This window comes from Acipenser ruthenus, unplaced genomic scaffold (genome assembly GCF_902713425.1).
Source record: "Acipenser ruthenus unplaced genomic scaffold, fAciRut3.2 maternal haplotype, whole genome shotgun sequence".
In the NCBI taxonomy this organism is placed as follows: domain Eukaryota; kingdom Metazoa; phylum Chordata; class Actinopteri; order Acipenseriformes; family Acipenseridae; genus Acipenser; species Acipenser ruthenus.
Window position 1 is genome coordinate 1 of NW_026707283.1, and position 22399 is coordinate 22399.

The 22399-nt window shown below is 43.1% G+C and overlaps 1 protein-coding gene across 1 annotated transcript; it reads left to right on the top strand.

Annotated features, from left to right (window-relative positions):
* Nucleotides 1-303: 303 nt before the first annotated feature.
* LOC117401156 (uncharacterized) lies at nucleotides 304-12345 on the top strand. The gene is made up of 8 exons (XM_034916348.2): nucleotides 304-483; nucleotides 5172-5328; nucleotides 5504-5717; nucleotides 5945-6046; nucleotides 6536-7073; nucleotides 7618-7793; nucleotides 8919-9133; nucleotides 11511-12345. Exons 1-5 carry the CDS (start codon nucleotides 311-313, stop codon nucleotides 6823-6825), a joined length of 936 nt encoding a protein of 311 aa, XP_034772239.1. The 5' UTR covers nucleotides 304-310; the 3' UTR covers nucleotides 6826-7073; nucleotides 7618-7793; nucleotides 8919-9133; nucleotides 11511-12345.
* Nucleotides 12346-22399: the final 10054 nt, after the last annotated feature.

The following is a 22399-nucleotide window of genomic DNA, read 5'->3' on the forward strand; positions in this document are numbered from 1 at the left end:
CAGCTTGCCAAAGTGTCCCTTGCACCTCCCCCGTGTGCCCATGGGCCCCAGTGACCCCGCGCGGAATCCCAGCGGTTCGCCAAATGGTCCCTGGCACCTCCCCAGCACGCACACGGGCCCCAGCGACCCCGAGCAGGGTCCCAGCGGCTCGCCAAACCATCCCTGGCGACTGCCCAGCGTGAACACAAAGGAGCGAGACATGTCTTCACATTGGAATAGTAATGTAGCCCGGGGAATCGCCGAAGAAATAATTAACAACCCTGAAATCCCTCAACGTCTGGAAAGTGCCCTGAATGGTGAAAACAATCGTATGCCTACTACAAGACAGGAGACATCAACTATTGATGAAGAAGTTCGTCAATTGTTTCAAGGGCGGAATGTGGTCGCTGATCGTCCCGCTCAAAATAATTCCCCTGCATTCAATATGCAAAGGAACTTTATCAGAGCCGGAGCAGTTCCAGGGATTTTAAATAGAAGGGCCAGGTAGTTATTATTATTTCTGAAAACATATATGCAATTCATTTCTTAGGTTGTGCTGCAAAGGACTATTTTAATTTGATTCAGAAATACATACCTCCAACTCATGATTAATACTTCTACTCTAGTGAAAAGTCTACTCATTAGTATATGCAAATAAATAAATAAATTAAATAAATAAATAAATAAATATATAATGTGAAAGAACCGATTTAACATCCCGTATTACACAGAATACTGTACAAATGCAATGATTTGGACACAGTAGTAATAAAGTAATTAATATCTTTGCTTTGTAGTCGCCCTGGGTAAGGGCATCATCTAGTACTAAATAATAATAACAAATGTATTATTATTATTATTTCTATTATTATTTATTTTATTAGTATTTATTATTTACGAGCTGTATTTGTATTTTAGTAACTGTATTTACATATTACAAACGGAAGGTAGGATTACAATGGCACCAACAATTGTAAAACTTTTAAGTTAATTTCTAATAATGAGGCCTACTGTTCAATTTAATTCAACTGCTAACTGCAACCCCCCCTCCCCCCCCCAAAAAAAAGGCCTCCATGAAAGCAAATATTTGGGGTATTAGTTATATTATGTTCAAAATATTGCGTTTGCATTATTATTATTATTATTATTATTATTATTATTATTATTATTATTATTATTATTATTATATTTCTTTGCAGACACCCTTATTAAGGGCGACTTACAGTTATATTATTTTTACATACATTTACCCAGTACTACTGCAGTGAATTATACAATATTTATCTTTTTGTTGTATAATACAGTAAATATGACTATTATAATACAACTAAATTTATATGTATACATATTGAAATGTGGAACTAAATGTATGTATGGATTATGGTCCTATTTTGGGGGGGGTGGGGTAATATAGGCTTGTCACAAAGACGGCTGTAGTGGGTGACATCAGACCAGAAACCGGGAGAAACACAGAACAGACAGAGACAGTGAGGTTGGTGAAGCTGGGCACTTGGTTGTGCTCAGCATTTAATAAACAAAATAAGAGAACACAAAAAACAGGACACGTCACTTGAGCCAAAATAAACAGACAAACAAAACGTACTAACACACAAAACAAGGGGACAAACATTAAACAAGTACCCTGCTGGCACTTCCAGCACGCTGTAGCAATTGTCATCTCTAATAATTTATCTTCAGTTCTCCTCCTCTCTACACCCGTTCTCCACTCACGAACACCCAACCCCGAGTGAGTGAAAAAATGCTGTTTTTATGCAGTTGTACCGAGACTTGTTTGCTAGTCAATCATTCAATTGGAATCTCGGTACAACTGCACGTGAATTAATTAAGTGCAATCCCGTGACACACATTATACACATTTTATCTGCACGTGAAGTGATTTGTGCCATCCTCGTGCCTAAATACAAATCTACATTTTTAAACACTCGTGCTCGTAACCCATATTATATCCCATGTATTTTATACATAAACACCAACATTTACACACAACACGTAACATATAAACAAACTACGCACAAGGGCGTGGCCACATTGCCACAGGCTATGTTAATAGTAACTGAATATGAGGCAAATGTAACCGGATCTGCATTTCCTGCAATGCAACAAATTTAAAAATCTGCTCATGGAAGTAATTCATGGGCATTATCATATCATTGTAGTTTGTACAACTGCATGTCAGTTTGCTTTAGGAACAGACGAGAAACTTCTGGCAAAGTTGCCATTAAGTGGTATATGTTAAATCTACTGGGTTGATGGGTTGAAGTTTTGCTTTTAAGGTTAAAAATTCATATATATTAAAAAATGTGTGTGTGTGTGTGTATATATATATATATATATATATATATATATATATATATATATATATATATATATACACTACCAGTCAAAAGTTTTAGAACACCCCCATTTTTCCAGTTTTTATTGAAATTTAAGCAGTTCAAGTCCAGTGAATAACCTGAAATGGTACAAAGGTAAGCGGTAAACTGCCAGAGGTTAAAAAAAAAAGTTTAGGTTACCAAAAACTGAAAAATAATGTACATTTCAGAGTTATACAAAAGGCCATTTTCCAGGAACAAGTAATGGGTTAACAACTTACAGCTGTTCTGCAGCAATGAAAGTAAATTAAGCCTTGAAAGTTGATGCTAACAATTCCTACAGGTGTCCCAACTTTTGCTGATTACCTACAAACCCTCTGTCTGTATAAAAGCAGTGTTGGAACAAACTGTGTTACTACACCCTCTTAAGCATTATTTGGACAGTATTGTACTGCAGGAAGTAGTATATTGCTCTCATAATGGCGAGAAAAAGGCAATTAACAAAGGAAGACAGACAGACCAGTATAACCCTTAAAAGTGTAGGTCTTTCCTTTAGAGAATTTGCAAAGAAAGCCAAGGTGTCAGTGAGTACAGTTTCCTACACCATCAAAAGGCACTTGGAAACTGGAGGAAACTCTGACAGGAAGAGGTCTGGCAGACCCAAAGCAACAACAGAATCAGAAGACAAGTTTCTGAGAGTCAACAGCTTGCGTGATAGGCGGCTCACAGGACAACAGCTTCAAGCACAGCTTAACACTGGTCGAAGTAAGCAAGTCTCAGTTTCAACTGTGAAGAGAAGACTTCGAGCTGCAGGTTTGACACTTCGAGTGGCAGTAAGAAAGCCATTGCTAAGATGGCAAAATAAGAAAAAGAGGCTTGCCTGGGCCATGAAGCGCCACCAGTGGACTACTGAAAACTGGAAGAAGGTCTTATGGACCGATGAATCAAAATTTGAAATCTTCGGTTCATCACGCAGGGTTTTTGTACGCCGTCGAGTAGGCGAAAGGATGGTTCCTCGGTGTGTGACACCAACTGTCAAACATGGAGGAGGAAGCGTGATGGTCTGGGGCTCTTTTGCTGGATCCAGAGTCGGCGACTTGCACAGAGTGAGTGGCACCCTGAACCAAAACTGCTACCACAGCATTTTGCAGCACCATACAATACCCTCTGGTATACACCTAGTTGGTCAGGGGTTCATCCTACAGCAAGATAATGACCCAAAACATACCTCCAGGCTATGTCAGAACTACCTTAGACGAAAAGAACAAGACGGTAGGCTTCAAATCATGGAATGGCCAGCACAGTCTCCAGACTTAAACCCCATCGAGCTGGTTTGGGATGAACTGGACAGAAGGGTGAAAGCAAAGCAACCTACAAGTGCAACACATTTGTGGGAACTTCTGCAACAGTGTTGGGAAGAACTTTCCGAACAATATTTGATTTCCATTGTAGAAAGAATGCCACGAGTGTGTTCGGCTGTTATATCTGCAAAAGGTGGCTACTTTGATGAGTCAAAAATGTAGATTAAATTTTGTTAAACAAAACGATTCCATGATTTCTTTTTTATCTCCAATTGTTTATTTGTTCTATGCTTTAATTTCAGAGTACATTGAGACATTAAACTGCGTAAATTTCAATAAAAACTGGAAAAATGGAGGTGTTCTAAAACTTTTGACGGTAGTGTATATATATATATATATACTGTAAATCACTTTCACAAATCAGCCCCCAAATGTAGTCTCCCATCATGTTCTCGTTATACTGTCCTTGGTAGCGGCGTTCAAAGTCCAGTATATCCTGGTGGAAGCGCTCGCCTTGCTCCTCCAAGTACGCTCCCATGTTCTCCTTGAATTTATCAAGATGAGCATCAAGGATATGGACTTTGAGGGACATCCTACAGCCCATTGTGCCGTAGTTCTTCACCAGAGTCTCAACCAGCTCCACATAGTTTTCGGCCTTCTGATTGTCCAGGAAGCCCCGAACCACTGCGACAAAGCTGTTCCAAGCCGCTTTCTCCTTACTAGTGAGCTTCTTGGGGAATTCATTGCACTCCAGGATCTTCTTTATCTGTGGTCCGACGAAGACACCGGCTTTGACCTTTGCCTCAGACAGCTTAGGGAAGGTCTTGAAGGTACTTGAAGGCTGCCGACTCCTTATCTAGAGCTCTGACAAATTGTTTCATAAGGCCCAATTTGATGTGCAGTGGTGGCATCAGCACCTTCCGGGGGTCCACCAGTGGCTCCCACTTGACGTTGTTCCTCCCCACAGAGAACTCGGTCCGCTGTGGCCAGTCCCGCCTGTGGTAGTGCGCCTTGGTGTCCCTGCTGTCCGAAAGGCAAAGATAGCAGGGAAACTTGGTAAAACCGCCTTGGCGACTCATCAGGAATGCCACCATTGCAGCCTCTTGATGCCATCTCAGAAAAATGCAGATATGTATCCACTTAGGCAGCTGGAACTAAACTGAAGTGGTGGGCTTAAGGCCCCTGTATTTATACTACTATTTATATTACTGGAAAGTTCTAGAAAGTTCTAGAAGTTACTCCAAGTTTACTCAGCATTGAATCTATCTGGAATGTTCTGGAAAATAGGTAAATTTCAAAATATCACTGTCCTGGTCACAAAAGCAAAGTTTGTGGGGAATAATAGCCATTTTCTATACTTTTGAGGCATAAGCAATTAGGAAATAACACTTACTACCCAGGAACCAAAAAAAAAAAAAAAATTGTTACACGGTGTAATTGGTAGTTAAGATTTAAATATATATTATAATGTTGCATTTTGAAGAAGTGTGCTAGGGTATGATGTATTCGGTTTCCTAAGACCATGATATATTTTAGCTTGCATTCTCTATTCTTGTAGATTTGAAATAATGGTGACACTCCACAACAAATTAATAAAGCCAAGTCTGGAGCGAGACCAAAAGATGAATGGACTGTTACTAAATAAAATTTTCAAGGACAAAACCGTGTACCTTCGTCCATCTTTACAACTGCTGGTCGTTCCTGCAAATGCAAAGGTATCAGTCAATCAGTCAGTTTCTATTTGTTCGAATGTATATAGAAATAGCAGTTGTTAATTTAAAGATTGTAGTCATTCGTTCACAGTCTTACTGTATTTATTTTTAAAAGCAACTAATTCAGGCACTTTAGTTTTCTAAACTTAATTCACTAAAGGAGATTATTTTTTTGCAGAAGGACAGAGGTACTCTGTCAGATGATGATGATGATATTGAAATAGATTTGACTGATTCCAGTCCACCAATGAACAGCCTGAATGTAACAGTTCTTCAGGTCATTGAGGATGCTCCTTCAGAACTCATAGATGCTCCGTATTCGACAGCAGGTTCAGATGGGCCTCTTATCATAACAGAAGAAGGAAATGCCACAGTTTCCAGGATTGTCCAAGGTAAGAAATCACACCTATAGTAATGTGCTTACACTTTATTTGATCCAGTTGTGTATTATGTCCCAGTTGTAAGATAACAAAGTGCTATTTTTTTTTACAAATATTAAGACTTTAGCTATTAGTATATCACAACAGGTCATAGTCTTTCTTGAATAGCAACAGATTTGCAGGTCATGCTGTGAAATCGGTGCCACAATACCTGGACTCCTATCATATATATTTTCCAGTGAATGGCAGTATGCTATTTTATTTGTTGATGAAGAGCTCAGCAAAAGCTTTGAAGATCCAATACCCCTTTCCACTGGTAGTGAAACATCCCACCATGAACGGTAAAGTTGCATTTGTGTTTCATACTTCCCTCCTTATAATTAGTGCCCTGTGTTTTTCGCTACTTGTTTTTTTAAAACTGTGTTTCAGTTGATTAAAGTAACGCAATGGGGTGAGTGTTAATAATTGCTTAATTGGTAGTTTCATGAGAACACTGTATCGGCATCTTGCGGTGCAGGTTGCAAAAAAACGCAGGGCTCTACTTGTAATACATTAAAATTTAAACTGTTAAAAGGGGAACCATTGTAGTTTTTATTTGTAAACCATTTAAAATTAAAGACAACTTTTTGTTATCTTTCCTTTTATAGGCATTTAGTTTGATGTATATGTATATATTCTTATGAGTTAATGTAGTTTTATTTGTCAGATATTTCTTTGATTTTTACATTTACAGTATCACAGTCAAGTGTTTCTGACAAGATATTTGATACAATAATACCTGCTAAAAATAAATAATTATTTTCTTTTAATATGTCTTATTCTTTCACCAGAGACATTGGGGATATTCTCTGTGAGCTGGCCTCCCAGATTGATACAGAAAATGTTTCCCTGTTTAATATCAGCCGGAATCACCTATGGGAAGGAGCGAAACGAGGCTTTAAAAAAAACTCTTACCTTGCAGAAGAGTTTGGGTGAAATTTATGGACAATATAGGAGGGAGCGAAGGAGCCGTCGACCTCGGAGGGCCAAGGAGAGTTTTTTTAACCATGCTAATGGAGTCCTTGCACCAAGGAGGCCTCTTTGTGGGACCAGACCATGCCAAGTTCCTAGACTACATTAGTGGATGTAATGAATCCATGCTTTTTTAATTCTTTATCATTACGTTTTCAGTCTGTCTAAATCTAACATTCTTTATTTCAGTGATGGTCTCGGATGACTATTTTTATGCGGGTATGACTATTGCAACATCACTGGTTCATGGAGGACCTGTCATCAGTACTTTTGGAGGCGCTTTCAAGTACACCCGAGTCCACATTTGTGGCAGTGCAAGATATCCCTGATATGGACATAAGGAACTATCTGGAGAAGGTAAATATTTGCCAGTTTTGTTTGAAAAAATGTAATCTACCATCATATTTACAGCTTTTTCTAATTTGATTCATCAATGTATCTATTGATTAGAACAATTATTCACCTTACATTGCACAGGTATGGAGTGAGATTACTGTAAAATAGTATGTACTTGTATTTACCATTATGAATAAAAAAATACGACTATGAATCATAAATACGACCACAAATTAAAATAAAAAAAACAGGAGTGCGAGTAAACAAAAACAGCTAAGTTTTGGATGGAGATGATACGCTCGGAAGTCCTAATCAATTGTTCCCACCATTAACAATCTGTGCCTGTGGCTTTTGTGATGTATTTTTGACAGTGATATCACACTACATCCAACTCGTAGCTTTTTTGATTCATAGTCATATTTTTTTTAATCATACTTGTAAATAGTACAAAATATTTAACAGTAATCTCACTCCATAACCGACTGTCTGGAAATGAATATAACTTTTCTTTGCAAAATGTAATATGAAAGATTTATAAAGACAAATTGCATTTTTATTTTTACAGCTTCTAACTTACCAGGAAGAACATTCAAACACAGCAAACTTATTTGAACCAATCCAAACTCTGATGCAGCTGGCTGGAACACACAAAGTTATCCGTAATGCTGATGATTATCGCAAGATTGCTGAAGAAACTGCACATTGGTACATTTTTGGAAGAAAATGGGCAGCATTTGAGAGGTACACTCATTCTGCTCAGCCCTGCCCTGTCCTGCTCGGCCATCCCCGGCCATGTGCACTTGGCCCCCTACATGGCTCTGTTCTGCCCTGTGCTGCCCCGCTCTGCTCGGCCATGCCCTGCATTTGGCCCTTGCGATAGAGTCCTGGTATACGTGCCTCAGGTAGCCGAGGAGAACACAGACGAGACTGAGATAGAGATTGACGTTGATACGCCGACACAGGCGCACGGGATTTAATCAATAAACATAAACAAAAAAAGTAAACAATAATGTCATGTGACGCTACCAGCGATGGTAGCGCACAGAGGATGATACATGACTACAAACACTCAAAATAAAACACAATACAACTAACTCTAAATCAAAGGTGCCATGAAACGGCAGGCCTTGCAGCAGCCCCGATCACGGCGATCTCTATGTTTTCATACTAACGCCCTGCCGAGACACGCCCATATGCCTGCTGGAGCAGCTCATTGCTTTCAGCTGCTGCTCCGCGCAGACAGGTAATCGTCCACGGCAGAGCGCAACATCAGTTGAACAATTAAATCACTTTACAACAAATAATGCAAAAATATACAATAAAACTACATATTTCCCATGGGTAGGGCTTCCGCCCTGCCACAGCCTTGCTTTTAATTCTTATTAAACAATGCAAAGCTGCAATGCAGATTTTATGTTTGTTGGTTAACTTTGCTTTGTGTTATAAACTACAACTTCTTTGTAGTTTTTTTCATTTTTAAGAGGGCTGTAGTGGGGTCATTAAAAACAATGTGCTTGTTCAGGCTCGGTTTATGGTTGGGCTCTTTGTTCTCTGGCACTGTACGATATCCATATTTCACACAGACTTCACTCCAGTGGTCTGCTCTTTTTATCTTGTGATTTTGTACGAAATGGTTGTTTTAGTAATTGTTATTTTTAACACACGGTAAGGCAACTGTGGAAGGAAGCACCCTTCTGAATATTAAATACCTCCCTCGTGGTGTCATTTGCATACATTTCAATGGCATTTGTCCCCGGTATATAGTCTGTGTGTTAAAAAGCAGATAGAGCATGGAAAGCAGATAGCACATGGTAAGCTGAATCAAGCCCTATGTTTTTAATTCTTAAAATGTCCATTCTTTTTCAGATTAAAGGAAAGGCTGAAAACTCTAGGTGTACTGGACGCTATGACCAAGTATCCCAATGCATTCAAGCATGTCATGTGCTTCACAGAAGACACCCTCACAGCCAAGACATTTGATAATATCTTCCGCCGTGTTCTACACCCATTGGGCTCCAATAAAAGGGGAACAGAAAATCTTCTATTGTCTCTCTGGAAAGACTTTATACAAGAACTACAAGGTGACTGTACTACTGTTGTTCACTAGAAAAAATGCATACTTCTTTGTAGTTAAGAACATAAGAACATAAGAAAGTTTACAAACGAGAGGAGGCCATTCAGCCCATCTTGCTCGTTTGGTTGTTAGTAGCTTATTGATCCCAGAATCTCATCAAGCAGCTTCTTGAAGGATCCCAGGGTGTCAGCTTCAACAACATTACTGGGGAGTTGGTTCCAGACCCTCACAATTCTCTGTGTAAAAAAGTGCCTCCTATTTTCTGTTCCGAATGCCCCTTTATCTAATCTCCATTTATGACCCCTGGTCCTTTTTTCTTTTTTCAAGTCAAAGTAGTCCCCCGGGTTGACATTGTCTATACCTTTTAGGATTTTGAATGTTTGAATCAGATCTCCGCGTAGTCTTCTTTGTTCAAGACTGAATAGATTCAATTCTTTTAGCCTGTCTGCATACGACATGTCTTTTAAACCCGGGATAATTCTGGTTGCTCTTCTTTGCACTCTTTCTAAGCAGCAATATCCTTTTTGTAACGAGGTGACCAGAACTGAACACAATATTCTAGGTGAGGTCTTACTAATGCATTGTAGAGTTTTAACATTACTTCCCTTGATTTAAATTCAACACTTCTCACAATATATCCGAGCATCTTGTTAGCCTTTTTTATAGCTTCCCCACATTGTCTAGATGAAGACATTTCTGAGTCAACATAAACTCCTAGGTCTTTTTCATAGTTCCCTTCTTCAATTTCACTATCTCCCATATGATATTTATAATGCACATTTTTATTGCCTGCATGCAATACTTTACACTTTTCTCTATTAAATTTCATTTGCCATGTGTTTGCCCAATTCTGAATGCTGTCTAGATCATTTTGAATGACCTTTGCTGCTTCAACAGTGTTTGCCACTCCTCCTATTTTTGTGTCGTCTGCAAATTTTATGGAGTTTGCTTACTATACCAGAATCTAAATCATTAATGTAGATTAAGAATAGCAGAGGACCTAATACTGATCCCTGTGGTACACCACTGGTTACCTCGCTCCATTTTGAGGTTTCTCCTCTAATCAGCACTTTCTGTTTTCTACCTGTTAACCACTCCCTAATCCATGTGCATGCATTTCCTTGAATCCCTACTGCGTCCAGTTTGAGAATTAATCTTTTATGCGGGACTTTGTCAAAAGCTTTCTGGAAATCTAAATAGACCATGTTGTATGCTTTGCAGTTATCCATTTTCAATGTTGCATCCTCAAAAAAGTCAAATAGGTTAGTTAGACATGATCTCCCTTTCCTAAAACCATGCTGGCTGTCTCCCAGGATATTGTTACCATATAGGTAATTTTCCATTTTGGATCTTATTATAGTTTCCATAAGTTTACATATAATAGAAGTCAGGCTTATTGATCTGTAGTTACCTAGTTCGGTTTTGTCTCCCTTTTTGTGGATCGGTATTACGTTTGCTATTTTCCAGTCTGTCGGTACAACCCCTGTGTCAAGAGACTGTTGCATGATCTTGGTTAGCGGCTTGTAAATAACTTCTTTCATTTCTTTGAGTACTATTGGGAGGATCTCATCTGGCCCAGGGGATTTGTTTATTTTAAGAGCTCCTAGTCCCTTTAACACTTCTGCCTCTGTTATGCTAAAGTTATTTAAAATTGGATAGGAACAGGTTGACATGTCAGGCATGTTGTCCGTGTCCTCCTTTGTAAAAACCTGTGAAAAGTAATCATTTAATATATTTGCTATTTTTTTTTCTTCATCGATGGTTTTGCCATTTGTGTCTCTTAGACATTTAACCTCCTCTCTGAATGTTCTCATGCTGTTATAATATTGGAAAAACATTTTGGAATTGGTTTTAGCCCCCTTAGCAATATTGATTTCTATCTCTCTCTTGGCCTTTCTAACTTCCTTTTTGACTTGTGTTTGCAGTTCCAAGTACTCTTTCTGTGTGCTTTGCTTTTAGTCCCTTTTAAATGCTCTGTAAAGTGCCTTTTTTCGCTGAATATTTTTTTAATTGATCTATTAAACCATTTTGGCCATTTTGTTTTAGATTTAGATTTGTCTACTTTTGGGATGTAATTGTTTTGTACCTCTAGTACTACATTTTTAAAAAACAGCCATCCTTTTTCTGTGGATGTTTTCTCTATTTTACTCCAATCTACTTCTATTAGTCTCTGTTTCATACCTTTGTAGTTTGCTTTTCAAAAATTGTAAACCTTAGCTTTAGTCATTACTTTTGGGGTAGTTAGGTTACTTGTTTAGGGGGTTAATCTTTCACTCATCTGGGCACACTGTTTTTGGAAGTATTTTGGTTATGTTGATGTTGGCCACACAAACACAGTAAGTAACAAGCTTGCTTTATTTATTTATTTATTTCCTTAATTTCAGACAAGCCATCAGATGTCACTGCTATTCTTTATTACTGGTTGCAAGACCGTACCACCACTGGGATTCAGACCAGAACCCACTGTAGATTTTTTACATGATGCTGAGGACAATGGAGAGAAATCAAGATCTCCAAAGGCAATTACATGCAACTCTACGCTGTTTTTGCCAACTGTACATGTAGTTTATGAAGAATTCACTGAAGCCATGAGATATGCTGTTCTAAATGGTCAGGGCTTTGGCTTTGCATAGTCAACTATTGATCTTCTGATGTGATCGATGGTAGGGATGCTCCAGATAAAACCAAAGAAAGGAAAAATCAAAAAAAAGGAAAAAAATAAAAATATACAGTATTCTTGGGATTTCTTGTTTTTCCTGGTCCTGGGGAGATCCGTGTGTTCTGTTTTAATTGCACCCTTCATTTAACAAATACTTTACCTAATTTGAGCTTTTTCTTTTCTTTGGAGCTCTTAAAGTTAATTTGAAGTTACAGGTATAGAAAAGAATTGTGAAACACTGCTTTAACCAATTCATCAGTTTCAAACAACAAACACTAAATGGGCAAGTGATTTGATCACTTATTATTTCCATGGCAAATGCAAATTTATTTGTATTAAATGTTATTTGTATTAAATATATTTGGCTCAGCACTACTTTTTATTATTAGTCATAACACAAAATTGAATTTTTAATAATGGTTTTGAAAAAAAAAAACTGACAAGCAAGGGTGTGCTCTAAATTACTTAAGTGGGCCAATTATGTATTTATTTATTTATTGATATTCATATAGCGCTTTTATCACAGTGCTTTATAAAGTTTAACAGAAGAGAACAGAAGAGAAAACAGGTGGGTTTGAGGGAGGAACAGCATGTCATTGGGTTGGAGAATGCTTAACATTAAGGGGGAGCCTGTTCCAGTGAAGGGGGGGGGGGGCAAGAAGAGAAAAGAAAGAAACCGCAGTAGTACATAAACAGAGGTAAGATAAATCCAAGATAGAGGTATACCAGAAATACCAAGATTAGACAGAGTGTTAGAGAGGACAGAATGATCCACGGTGCTGAAGGCTGGTGAAAATCAAGAAGAATAAGACTAGAGGAAAGGTTTGCATGCGCAGCATTAGCAGATGGTTGTAAGTGATCAGAGGTAGAGGAGAGAGATGTGGCAGAGATGGAGTTGAAGATAACAGAAAGGAATTGTTATTGGAAAAGGAAGAAGAAAGAGGACAAACAAAGCAGGTTTGCTAGGAACTATGGGGATTGAAGCTTTTGACCTGGACAGGCTACTAACCCAACTTAAAAGGGACAGGTGGATGAGTCTATCCACCCACATATGTAGCATCGGAAGTGATACAACAACACCGTTTTTGCAATTAATTGAGTTGGAACGTAATTATTTGTATACAACACTATCTAACATTGTTTATCACATAATCCAAAACAAATAAATAATGATTAATACCACTATTGTCATCATCTGATAATGGATCACAAAGAGATAGAGGCTTCCTTTGGTTTTCAGCGCTCATTTGTACTGTATTATGGAGAACATGAATGTACGTGTCTGCCTCATTTGATGTAATTGGGCCTGCATGGTCAATTCCATAATTATCTATGCCACTCAGAAGATCTTGTGAATTTACTGTAGTCAGATCTGAAAGTATTCCAGAATGCCATAATGCTAAGGGTGACACAGTCGATGGTAATTCCACTGGCGAGTGAATTCTTGCACAGAATTTCCTATTCTTGGAATGTAAACAAAGTGTAATGCACATAAATCAACTGTAGAATCTAAGATTCCAATGTTTTCCATTTACATAAACAATTGCCTATAAAACTCAGAAACCACTCTGTTCACTTCACCCCAAAGACGCTCTATTCTCTGGTTGTGAACACTTCTGCCTGCAATAAAACCTCCTCTGTTTCTGCCACTTCTCATAATCATGTATCTAGCAACATCAATGTTTTCACCACCTCGATTCCCTCTAACTCTCAGTGGCAACCCATACCTTGATACACCCTCTTCAAAGAAATTCAAAACAGTAGCTGCACAATTGTTTGTACAGCATGTCAGGTGTATAATCATCAATGCATCCATGGTACACAAATCTCCATGAAATAAGCTTGTGATTTGAATCAATGTGCCTGAAATGACAAAAGAAAAAATTGAAGTTTTAAGTATTAGGTTTCCATGGTTTCCAATAAAACAATTTACACATAATGTACACAATGGACCTTGTGAATCCATAACCAAATAGTGTTATCTTATATATATATATATATATATATATATATATATATATATATATATATATATATATATATATATATATATATATATATATATATATATATGTAACAGGGCGAGCAGCCCTGTACATTGTTTATTTATTTTTAGATCGGGGTCTCCCCCTCCGCCCCTGTGCAGAGTATTGTTTTTGTTTATTATGATTTATTGTATTTATGTCGGCGAGCGCCGTATGTTGTATTGTATTGTATTTATGACGGCGTAGCGCCGTGTTTGTTGTTTTGTTTATTTTTAAAACGTGTCCTGGCAGAGGCGAGATCGGTGCTCGTCCTCTGCCAGGAGTAATAATTAATAAACTCGTGCAGAAGGTGAACCATCTCCCGAATTAATTACGGGATTAATTTTGTTGCTAATTGGGAGATGGTTCACCTTAATAAAAGCCTGCAGCTCTCTAGTTCGGGGTGGGTGATAGAGACGGAGAGCGAGAGAAGGTTTATTTAAAAACGAAACTAAAGCATAGCCTACAGGAACAGTGACAGCGACTGCCCAGCCTGACCTGTATGGTTTATTTATTTTGGATTTTGTGTTCGAGATTTGTTTTTGTTTACACTTTTATTTTGCTCTGTGAGCAAGTGTTCTTTTGTTTAAATATTTATTTTATTTTTGGATTCATTAAATAAAACGGCGCCCGCGCCACTGCACAATACCTTTTTGTTGTTGTGGTCCCTTCTTCTGCCGTGACGTCAGACACTCAGCCGTTCCTGCCACACGTGGTGTCCTGCGTGGGATCGCAGCGCCTCCAGGACGCAGGCAGAAGAGGGTACTGCAGGTTTTTTCGTTTTTTTTCGTTTTTGTGTGTGGAGAAAAGGAGAGTGAAGAGGTGGATGGGAGGAAGGAAGATGGGAGGAAGAAGGAGGATGAGGGGACAGCAGCCGCTGCAGCAGCAACAGCCGCAGCAAGTCTGCCTTACCTGCCTGTTGGGGGAGGAGTGGTGTTTTAACTGTGGGGAGCCATGGCACATTTCCCCTGGCACCTTCCCCATATGGCAGGAGGAGGGGACACAGACAGAGGTGAGGAGGAGGAGGAGGAGGCAGAGAGGAAAAGTGGAACGAGGGGAAGAGGAGTGGTGCACCAACTGCATGAGATACGGGCATGAGGAGCACCACTGCCTGGAGGTCTTCAAAGACACGGACCTGGAGTGGGAGGAACCCGAACGTCCTGCGCCTAAAAGGGAGGAGCCCGAACGTCCTGCGCCTAAAAGGGAGGAGCCCGAACGTCCTGCGCCTAAAAGGGAGGAGCCCGAACGTCCTGCGCCTAAAAGGGAGGAGTCGGTGCGTCCACGGCCCAAGAGGGGGGAGTCGGTGCGTCCACGACCCAAGAGGGGGGAGTCGGTGCGTCCACGGCCCAAGAGGGGGGAGTCGGTGCGTCCACGGCCCAAGAAGGGGAAGGCCGAAGGTCCACAGCCCAGGTACCTGCCAGCAGAGGGGGAATACCTGCTGGTGCCGCCTCCATCTCCATGGGAGGACTGTGAGTCGCTCCCACCTCCGCCAGCAGAGGGAGCATACCTGCTGGTGCCACCTCCACTGCCCTGGGAGGACTGTGAGTTGCTCCCACCTCCGCCAGCAGAGGGAGCATTCCTGCTGGTTCCACCTCCACTGCCCTGGGAGGACTGTGAGTCGCTCCCACCTCCGCCAGCAGAGGGAGCATTCCTGCTGGTTCCACCTCCACCGCCGTGGGAGGACTGTGAGTCACTCCCACCTCCGCCAGCAGAGGGAGCATTCCTGCTGGTTCCACCGCCCTGGGAGGACTGTGAGTCGCTCCCACCTCCGCCAGCAGAGGGAGAATACCTGCTGGTGCCACCTCCGTCTCCGTGGGAGGACGACATGTCGCTCCCCCCACCACCACCACCACCAGCAGAGGGAGCATGCCTGCTGGTTCCGCTTCCACCACTGCCAGCAGAGGGAACATGCCTGCTGGTTTCCCTGTTGCAGCCAGAAGGGGAGGCGCCCCTGCCGCCTTGGCTGCCAGAAGGGGAGGAGCCGCCTTGGCTGCCAGAAGGGGAGGAGCCGCCTTGGCTGCCAGAAGGGGAGGAGCCGCCTTGGCTGCCAGAAGGGGAGGAGCCGCCTTGGCTGCCAGAAGGGGAGGAGCCGCCTTGGCTGCCAGAAGGGGAGGAGCCCCTGCCGCCTTCGCAGCCTGAAGGGGAGGAAGCCCTGCCGCCTTCGCAGCCTGAAGGGGAGGAAGCCCTGCCGCCTTCGCAGCCTGAAGGGGAGGAAGCCCTGCCGCCTTCGCAGCCTGAAGGGGAGGAAGCCCTGCCGCCTTCGCAGCCTGAAGGGGAGGAAGCCCTGCCGCCTTCGGAGCCTGAAGGGGAGGAAGCCCTGCCGCCTTCGGAGCCTGAAGGGGAGGAAGCCCTGCCGCCTTCGGAGCCTGAAGGGGAGGAAGCCCTGCCGCCTTCGCAGCCTGAAGGGGAGGAAGCCCTGCCGCCTTCGCAGCCTGAAGGGGAGGAAGCCCTGCCGCCTTGGCCGCCTTCGCAGCCTGAAGGGGAGGAAGCCCTGCCGCCTTGGCCGCCTGAAGGGGAGGAAGCCCGTCCGCCTTGGCCGCCTGAAGGGGAGGAAGCCCGTCCGCCTTGGCCGCCAGAAGGGGAGGAGCCCCTGCCGCCCTGGCTGCCAGAAGGGGAGAAGCCCCTGCCGCCTTGGCCGCCAGAAGAGGAGGAGCCCCTGCCGCCTTTACTGTCGGGAGGAGAGGAGCAGGAGCTACCTCTACCTCCACCACCACCATTGGGAGAAGTGGAGCTCCTGCTGCCGCCTTCATGGCCAGGGGCTCCCCTCCCGCCGTCAGCATCGCCTTGGGTCGCCTGTGTCTCCCTTGCGTCTCCTAGGGTTGCTGCCGGTCCTGCGTTGCCTCCCGAGGGTCCGCTGCCATTGCCTCCCGAGGGTCCGCTGCCGTCGCCTCCCGAGGGTCCGCTGCCGTCGCCTCCCGAGGGTCCGCTGCCGCTGCCGTCGCCTCCCGAGGGTCCGCTGCCGTCGCCTCCCGAGGGTCCGCTGCCGCTGCCGTCGCCTCCCGAGGGTCCGCTGCCGCTGCCGTCGCCTCCCGAGGGTCCGCTGCCGTCGCCTGGGGTCGCCAGGGATCCTGCTTCACCTGGGGTCCCTACACTGTGGTCGGAGCCCCATGGAGGGGAGCTGCCGGCCATCAAGAAAGGGGGGGAGGTCAGGAGACCAGCTCCCCCAGCCGCACTTTCGCGGCCAGAGGTCATGTGGTCGGAGCCCCACGGAGGGGAGCTGCCGGCCATCAAGAAAGGGGGGGAGGTCAGGAGACCAGCTCCCCCAGCCGCACTTTCGCGGCAGGATATTGTGTGGTCGGAGCCCCACGGAGGGGAACTGCCGGCTATGAAGAAGGGGGGGGGAGGTCAGGAGACCAGCTCCCCCAGCCGCACTTTCGCGGCAGGAGTTTGTGTGGTCAGAGCCCCACGGAGGGGAACTGCTGGCCATGAAGAGGAGGGGGAAGGTCAGGAGACCAGCTCCCCCAGCCGCAATTTCGCGGCAGGACAGAGTGTGGAGGGAGCCCCGGAAGAGGGAGCTGTCGGCCACGAAGAATTGGGGGGTGCTGGAGATTCCACCATGGCCACCCCCCAGAAGCAACTTGCTTCCCCCTCTCCCAGGACATTGAGACTGAGGGGGGAGGTGGCCGTTGGGGCCATGTGTGCTTCGCACAAGGAGGGGGATATGTAACAGGGCGAGCAGCCCTGTACATTGTTTATTTATTTTTAGATCGGGGTCTCCCCCTCCGCCCCTGTGCAGAGTATTGTTTTTGTTTATTATGATTTATTGTATTTATGTCGGCGAGCGCCGTATGTTGTATTGTATTGTATTTATGACGGCGTAGCGCCGTGTTTGTTGTTTTGTTTATTTTTAAAACGTGTCCTGGCAGAGGCGAGATCGGTGCTCGTCCTCTGCCAGGAGTAATAATTAATAAACTCGTGCAGAAGGTGAACCATCTCCCGAATTAATTACGGGATTAATTTTGTTGCTAATTGGGAGATGGTTCACCTTAATAAAAGCCTGCAGCTCTCTAGTTCGGGGTGGGTGATAGAGACGGAGAGCGAGAGAAGGTTTATTTAAAAACGAAACTAAAGCATAGCCTACAGGAACAGTGACAGCGACTGCCCAGCCTGACCTGTATGGTTTATTTATTTTGGATTTTGTGTTCGAGATTTGTTTTTGTTTACACTTTTATTTTGCTCTGTGAGCAAGTGTTCTTTTGTTTAAATATTTATTTTATTTTTGGATTCATTAAATAAAACGGCGCCCGCGCCACTGCACAATACCTTTTTGTTGTTGTGGTCCCTTCTTCTGCCGTGACGTCAGACACTCAGCCGTTCCTGCCACAATATATATATATATAATATTTTAAATCCTCAATCCCTAGCAGCATAGGACTGCTGGATTTATAATCTGACATCACACTTTATTTTTTTATTTTTTTTTTTTTACCTTAAACTTAAGTTTAAGTTCCTACCATAAATGATTAGGTCCTCTGACATTATATATTCTCCTTCTAATTGTATGCCGTCTTCTAAGGGCTCTGCCAACTGGGTCCAGGGCATTTAATCGATTTCTAATTCTCCTTCTCTGAACTCTTAATCCTCTGGCTAGGACACCACCTTAGAATAGAGCAATAGTTCATAATGTTGTTTAGTTCGAATTAAATAAACCTAATCATAACTACATGCAAGTACACTTTCACCTGTATTGCCTAAAATAACATGCAATATATATATATAACAAATAACTATTGAAATGTGTATTTTTTGTGAAACCTCTAAGTCGCACTGGGTAAGGGCATCTGTAAACAAAGAAAATAGAAATACAGTAATTCTAGAGGATATACACTGATTGAGACATATGCTTTATTACACACCTTTGATGAACAAATACCAAAAATTCTACAGCCAAAAATGTATTTTACCTTGAACATAGTTGCCTCCTGCATTTGGCGTTTCTCTCAGGATTTCCCTTATAATATTATCCAGTTCACTATTTGAGATGTTGGCATAATTTTCTCCTGTCATTCCATATTGCTGCTCACTTATGCAGAGGCAAGCTGCAATTGAACACCACGGCATTCCTGTGGCAGGTAGTTGCTGTAGTTGATCTTTGATTATGCAGTATCTGCAACATCAAATATAATTTGTTTAATAATAAAATAACACATATTATTATTACTCTGATTAAATATGGTAGTGCATTTTCTCAGCATAAAATGTAACAATAGCAATACAATAAGCATATAAATCAATATACTTTAATGCTTTTAACCATACCTTGGGCGACCTCTTGTGCTTTCAAGGGGACTGTTGAAAAAAAATTCAAATTGGGATCGAGGAGCCAATCTTTGGTCAACTTCACTATACACTGTCCTCACAGCGTCAAATAATCTATTTATCAGCAAACATACTTGATCCACTCCCTGTTGAAAAATCAAGATTAAAATTTGTTATTTGTTTGAAATAACAATAATAAAATAATGTGATATCTGTATAATGTGAAATAATGTATAATGTGATATCTTGTAACAATTTTAAGTCGCCCTGGATAAGGGCGTCTGCTAAGAAATAAATAATAATAATGATAATAATAATGATAATAATAATAAAATAAATGCAGGGAAAGAAAGCAAGAAAGAAAAACATGTTTCCTTGTGTCCAATGTTTGTATTTATTTTTAAGTCTTAAATGAAGTCCTTACTGCGCCTTAAAAATGAAGTCCAAACAAACCCAACCAGGTGTGTAGATCTCCAAATGCACTTTGAAGAATGGCGATGAAAAATCACTGATCAAAACCATGTGAAAAAATATTATCTTATTGATAAAAGAGCAGGCAAATAAAGAGATGAAGTGCAGAAAGTGCTCAGTGCAAACTGATTATTAATTAAGGACAAATATCGGTCAGGTGTTCAGATAAAATACCATGTAAAACAGTCCAATTCAGTTAAATACCATGTAAAACTGTTTTTTTTTTTCTGTAACTTGTCCTATTATGAAATCCTGCAATAGTATTTACTAGAGTAATCCTTTTAATATCTGTCAATGTATGAATTGGTCTGTGTACATGTTATTTTTTGGCATTATTACTTAATGTATTTATTTTTAAGAAATGCATTACATTTCACTATTATCAAATAAAGAGTAGATTTTTGAGACAACCAGTCTAAGGTATTGTTCTTACTTCACAACTTTCCAGGACAGATGCTAAAGTTGACAAAATCCTTACATGCTCTTCGAGTAAACGATGTAGATGGTCAAATGTATTAAAATCATTAGTATCTAATGTCTGTTGAACTTGTTCTAAACAGTCATCCAGCTCCAAAAAATATAAATTCAGATCCTCGATATTGTCAGTAACGGAACAGATAGCGCACACTACTATTATGAAAAAATGTATACAATAGCCATTTTTCTTCTAGTTATGACGATTTACTGATTTCCCTGTGTCAATTCATAAAGCCGACTCCTCCCTCAAAGAAATCGTGATTCCCTGCGTGCAGAAAACCTGATTCCCTGTGCGCAGAAAACCTGATTCCCTGCCTGCAGAAACCTGATTCCCTGCACGCAGAAACCTGATTCCCTGCGCACAGAAACCTGATTCCCTGCGCACAGAAAACCTGATTCCCTGCCTGCAGAAAACCTGATTCCCTGCGTGCAGAAAACCTGATTCCCTGCGCACAGAAACCTGATTCCCTGTGCGCAGAAACCTGATTCCCTGTGCGCAGAAACCTGATTCCCTGCGCACAGAAACCTGATTCCCTGCACGCAGAAACCTGATTCCCTGCGCACAGAAACCTGATTCCCTGCACGCAGAAACCTGATTCCCTGCGCACAGAAACCTGATTCCCTGCACGCAGAAACCTGATTCTCTGCGCACAGAAACCTGATTCACTGCACGCAGAAACCTGATTCCCTGCGCACAGAAACCTGATTCCCTGCACGCAGAAACCTGATTCCCTGCACGCAGAAACCTGATTCCCTGCACGCAGAAACCTGATTCCCTGCGCACAGAAACCTGATTCCCTGCGCGCAGAAACCTGATTCCCTGCACGCAGAAACCTGATTCCCTGCACGCAGAAAACCTGATTCCCTGCACGCAGAAAACCTGATTCCCTGCCTGCAGAAACCTGATTCCCTGCGCGCAGAAACCTGATTCCCTGCACGCAGAAACCTGATTCCCTGCGCACAGAAACCTGATTCCCTGGGCACAGAAGACCTGATTCCCTGCACGCAGAAACCTGATTCCCTGCGCACAGAAACCTGATTCTCTGCGCACAGAAACCTGATTCCCTGCACGCAGAAACCTGATTCCCTGCGCACAGAAACCTGATTCCCTGCGCGCAGAAACCTGATTCCCTGCACGCAGAACCCTGATTCCCTGCACACAGAAAACCTGATTCCCTGCCTGCAGAAACCTGATTCCCTGCACGCAGAAACCTGATTCCCTGCGCGCAGAAACCTGATTCCCTGTGCGCAGAAACTTGATTCCCTGCACGCAGAAACTTGATTCCCTGCGCGCAGAAAACCTGATTCCCTGCGCGCAGAAACCTGATTCCCTGCGCACAGAAACCTGATTCCCTGCACGCAGAAACCTGATTCCCTGTGCGCAGAAACCTGATTCCCTGCGCGCAGAAACCTGATTCCCTGCACGCAGAAACCTGATTCCCAGCACGCAGAAACCTGATTCCCTGCGCGCAGAAACCTGATTCCCTGCACGCAGAAACCTGATTCCCTGCACGCAGAAACCTGATTCCCTGCGCGCAGAAACCTGATTCCCTGCACGCAGAAACCTGATTCCCTGCGCGCAGAAACCTGATTCCCTGTGCGCAGAAACCTGATTCCCTGCCTGCAGAAACCTGATTCCCTGCACGCAGAAAACCTGATTCCCTGCGCACAGAAACCTGATTCCCTGCACGCAGAAAACCTGATTCCCTGCGCACAGAAACCTGATTCCCTGCGCGCAGAAGACCTGATTCCCTGCCTGCAGAAACCTGATTCCCTGCGCGCAGAAACCTGATTCCCTGCACGCAGAAACCTAATTCCCTGCGCGCAGAAACCTGATTCCCTGCGCACAGAAACCTGATTCCCTGCGCGCAGAAACCTGATTCCCTGCGCGCAGAAGACCTGATTCCCTGCCCGCAGAAACCTGATTCCCTACACGCAGAAACCTGATTCCCTACACGCAGAAACCTGATTCCCTGCGCGCAGAAACCTGATTCCCTGCGTGCAGAAAAACTGATTCCCTGCGCACAGAAACCTGATTCCCTGCGCGCAGAAACCTGATTCCCTGCGCACAGAAACCTGATTCCCTGCGCGCAGAAACCTGATTCCCTGCGTGCAGAAAACCTGATTCCCTACCTGCAGAAGCCTGATTCCCTGTGCGCAGAAGACCTGATTCCCTGCCTGCAGAAACAACGCGCGGGGTCCCAGCGCCTCACCAAACGGTCCCTGGTACCTCCGCAGCGCGAGCACAGACACTAGCAACTACACGCGGGTTCCCAGCGGCTCGCCAAACCGACCCTGGCGCCTCCCTAGCCCATACACGGGCCCCCAGTGACCCAGCGCGGGGTCCCAGCGGCACGTCACATAGTCCCTGGCACCTCCCCAG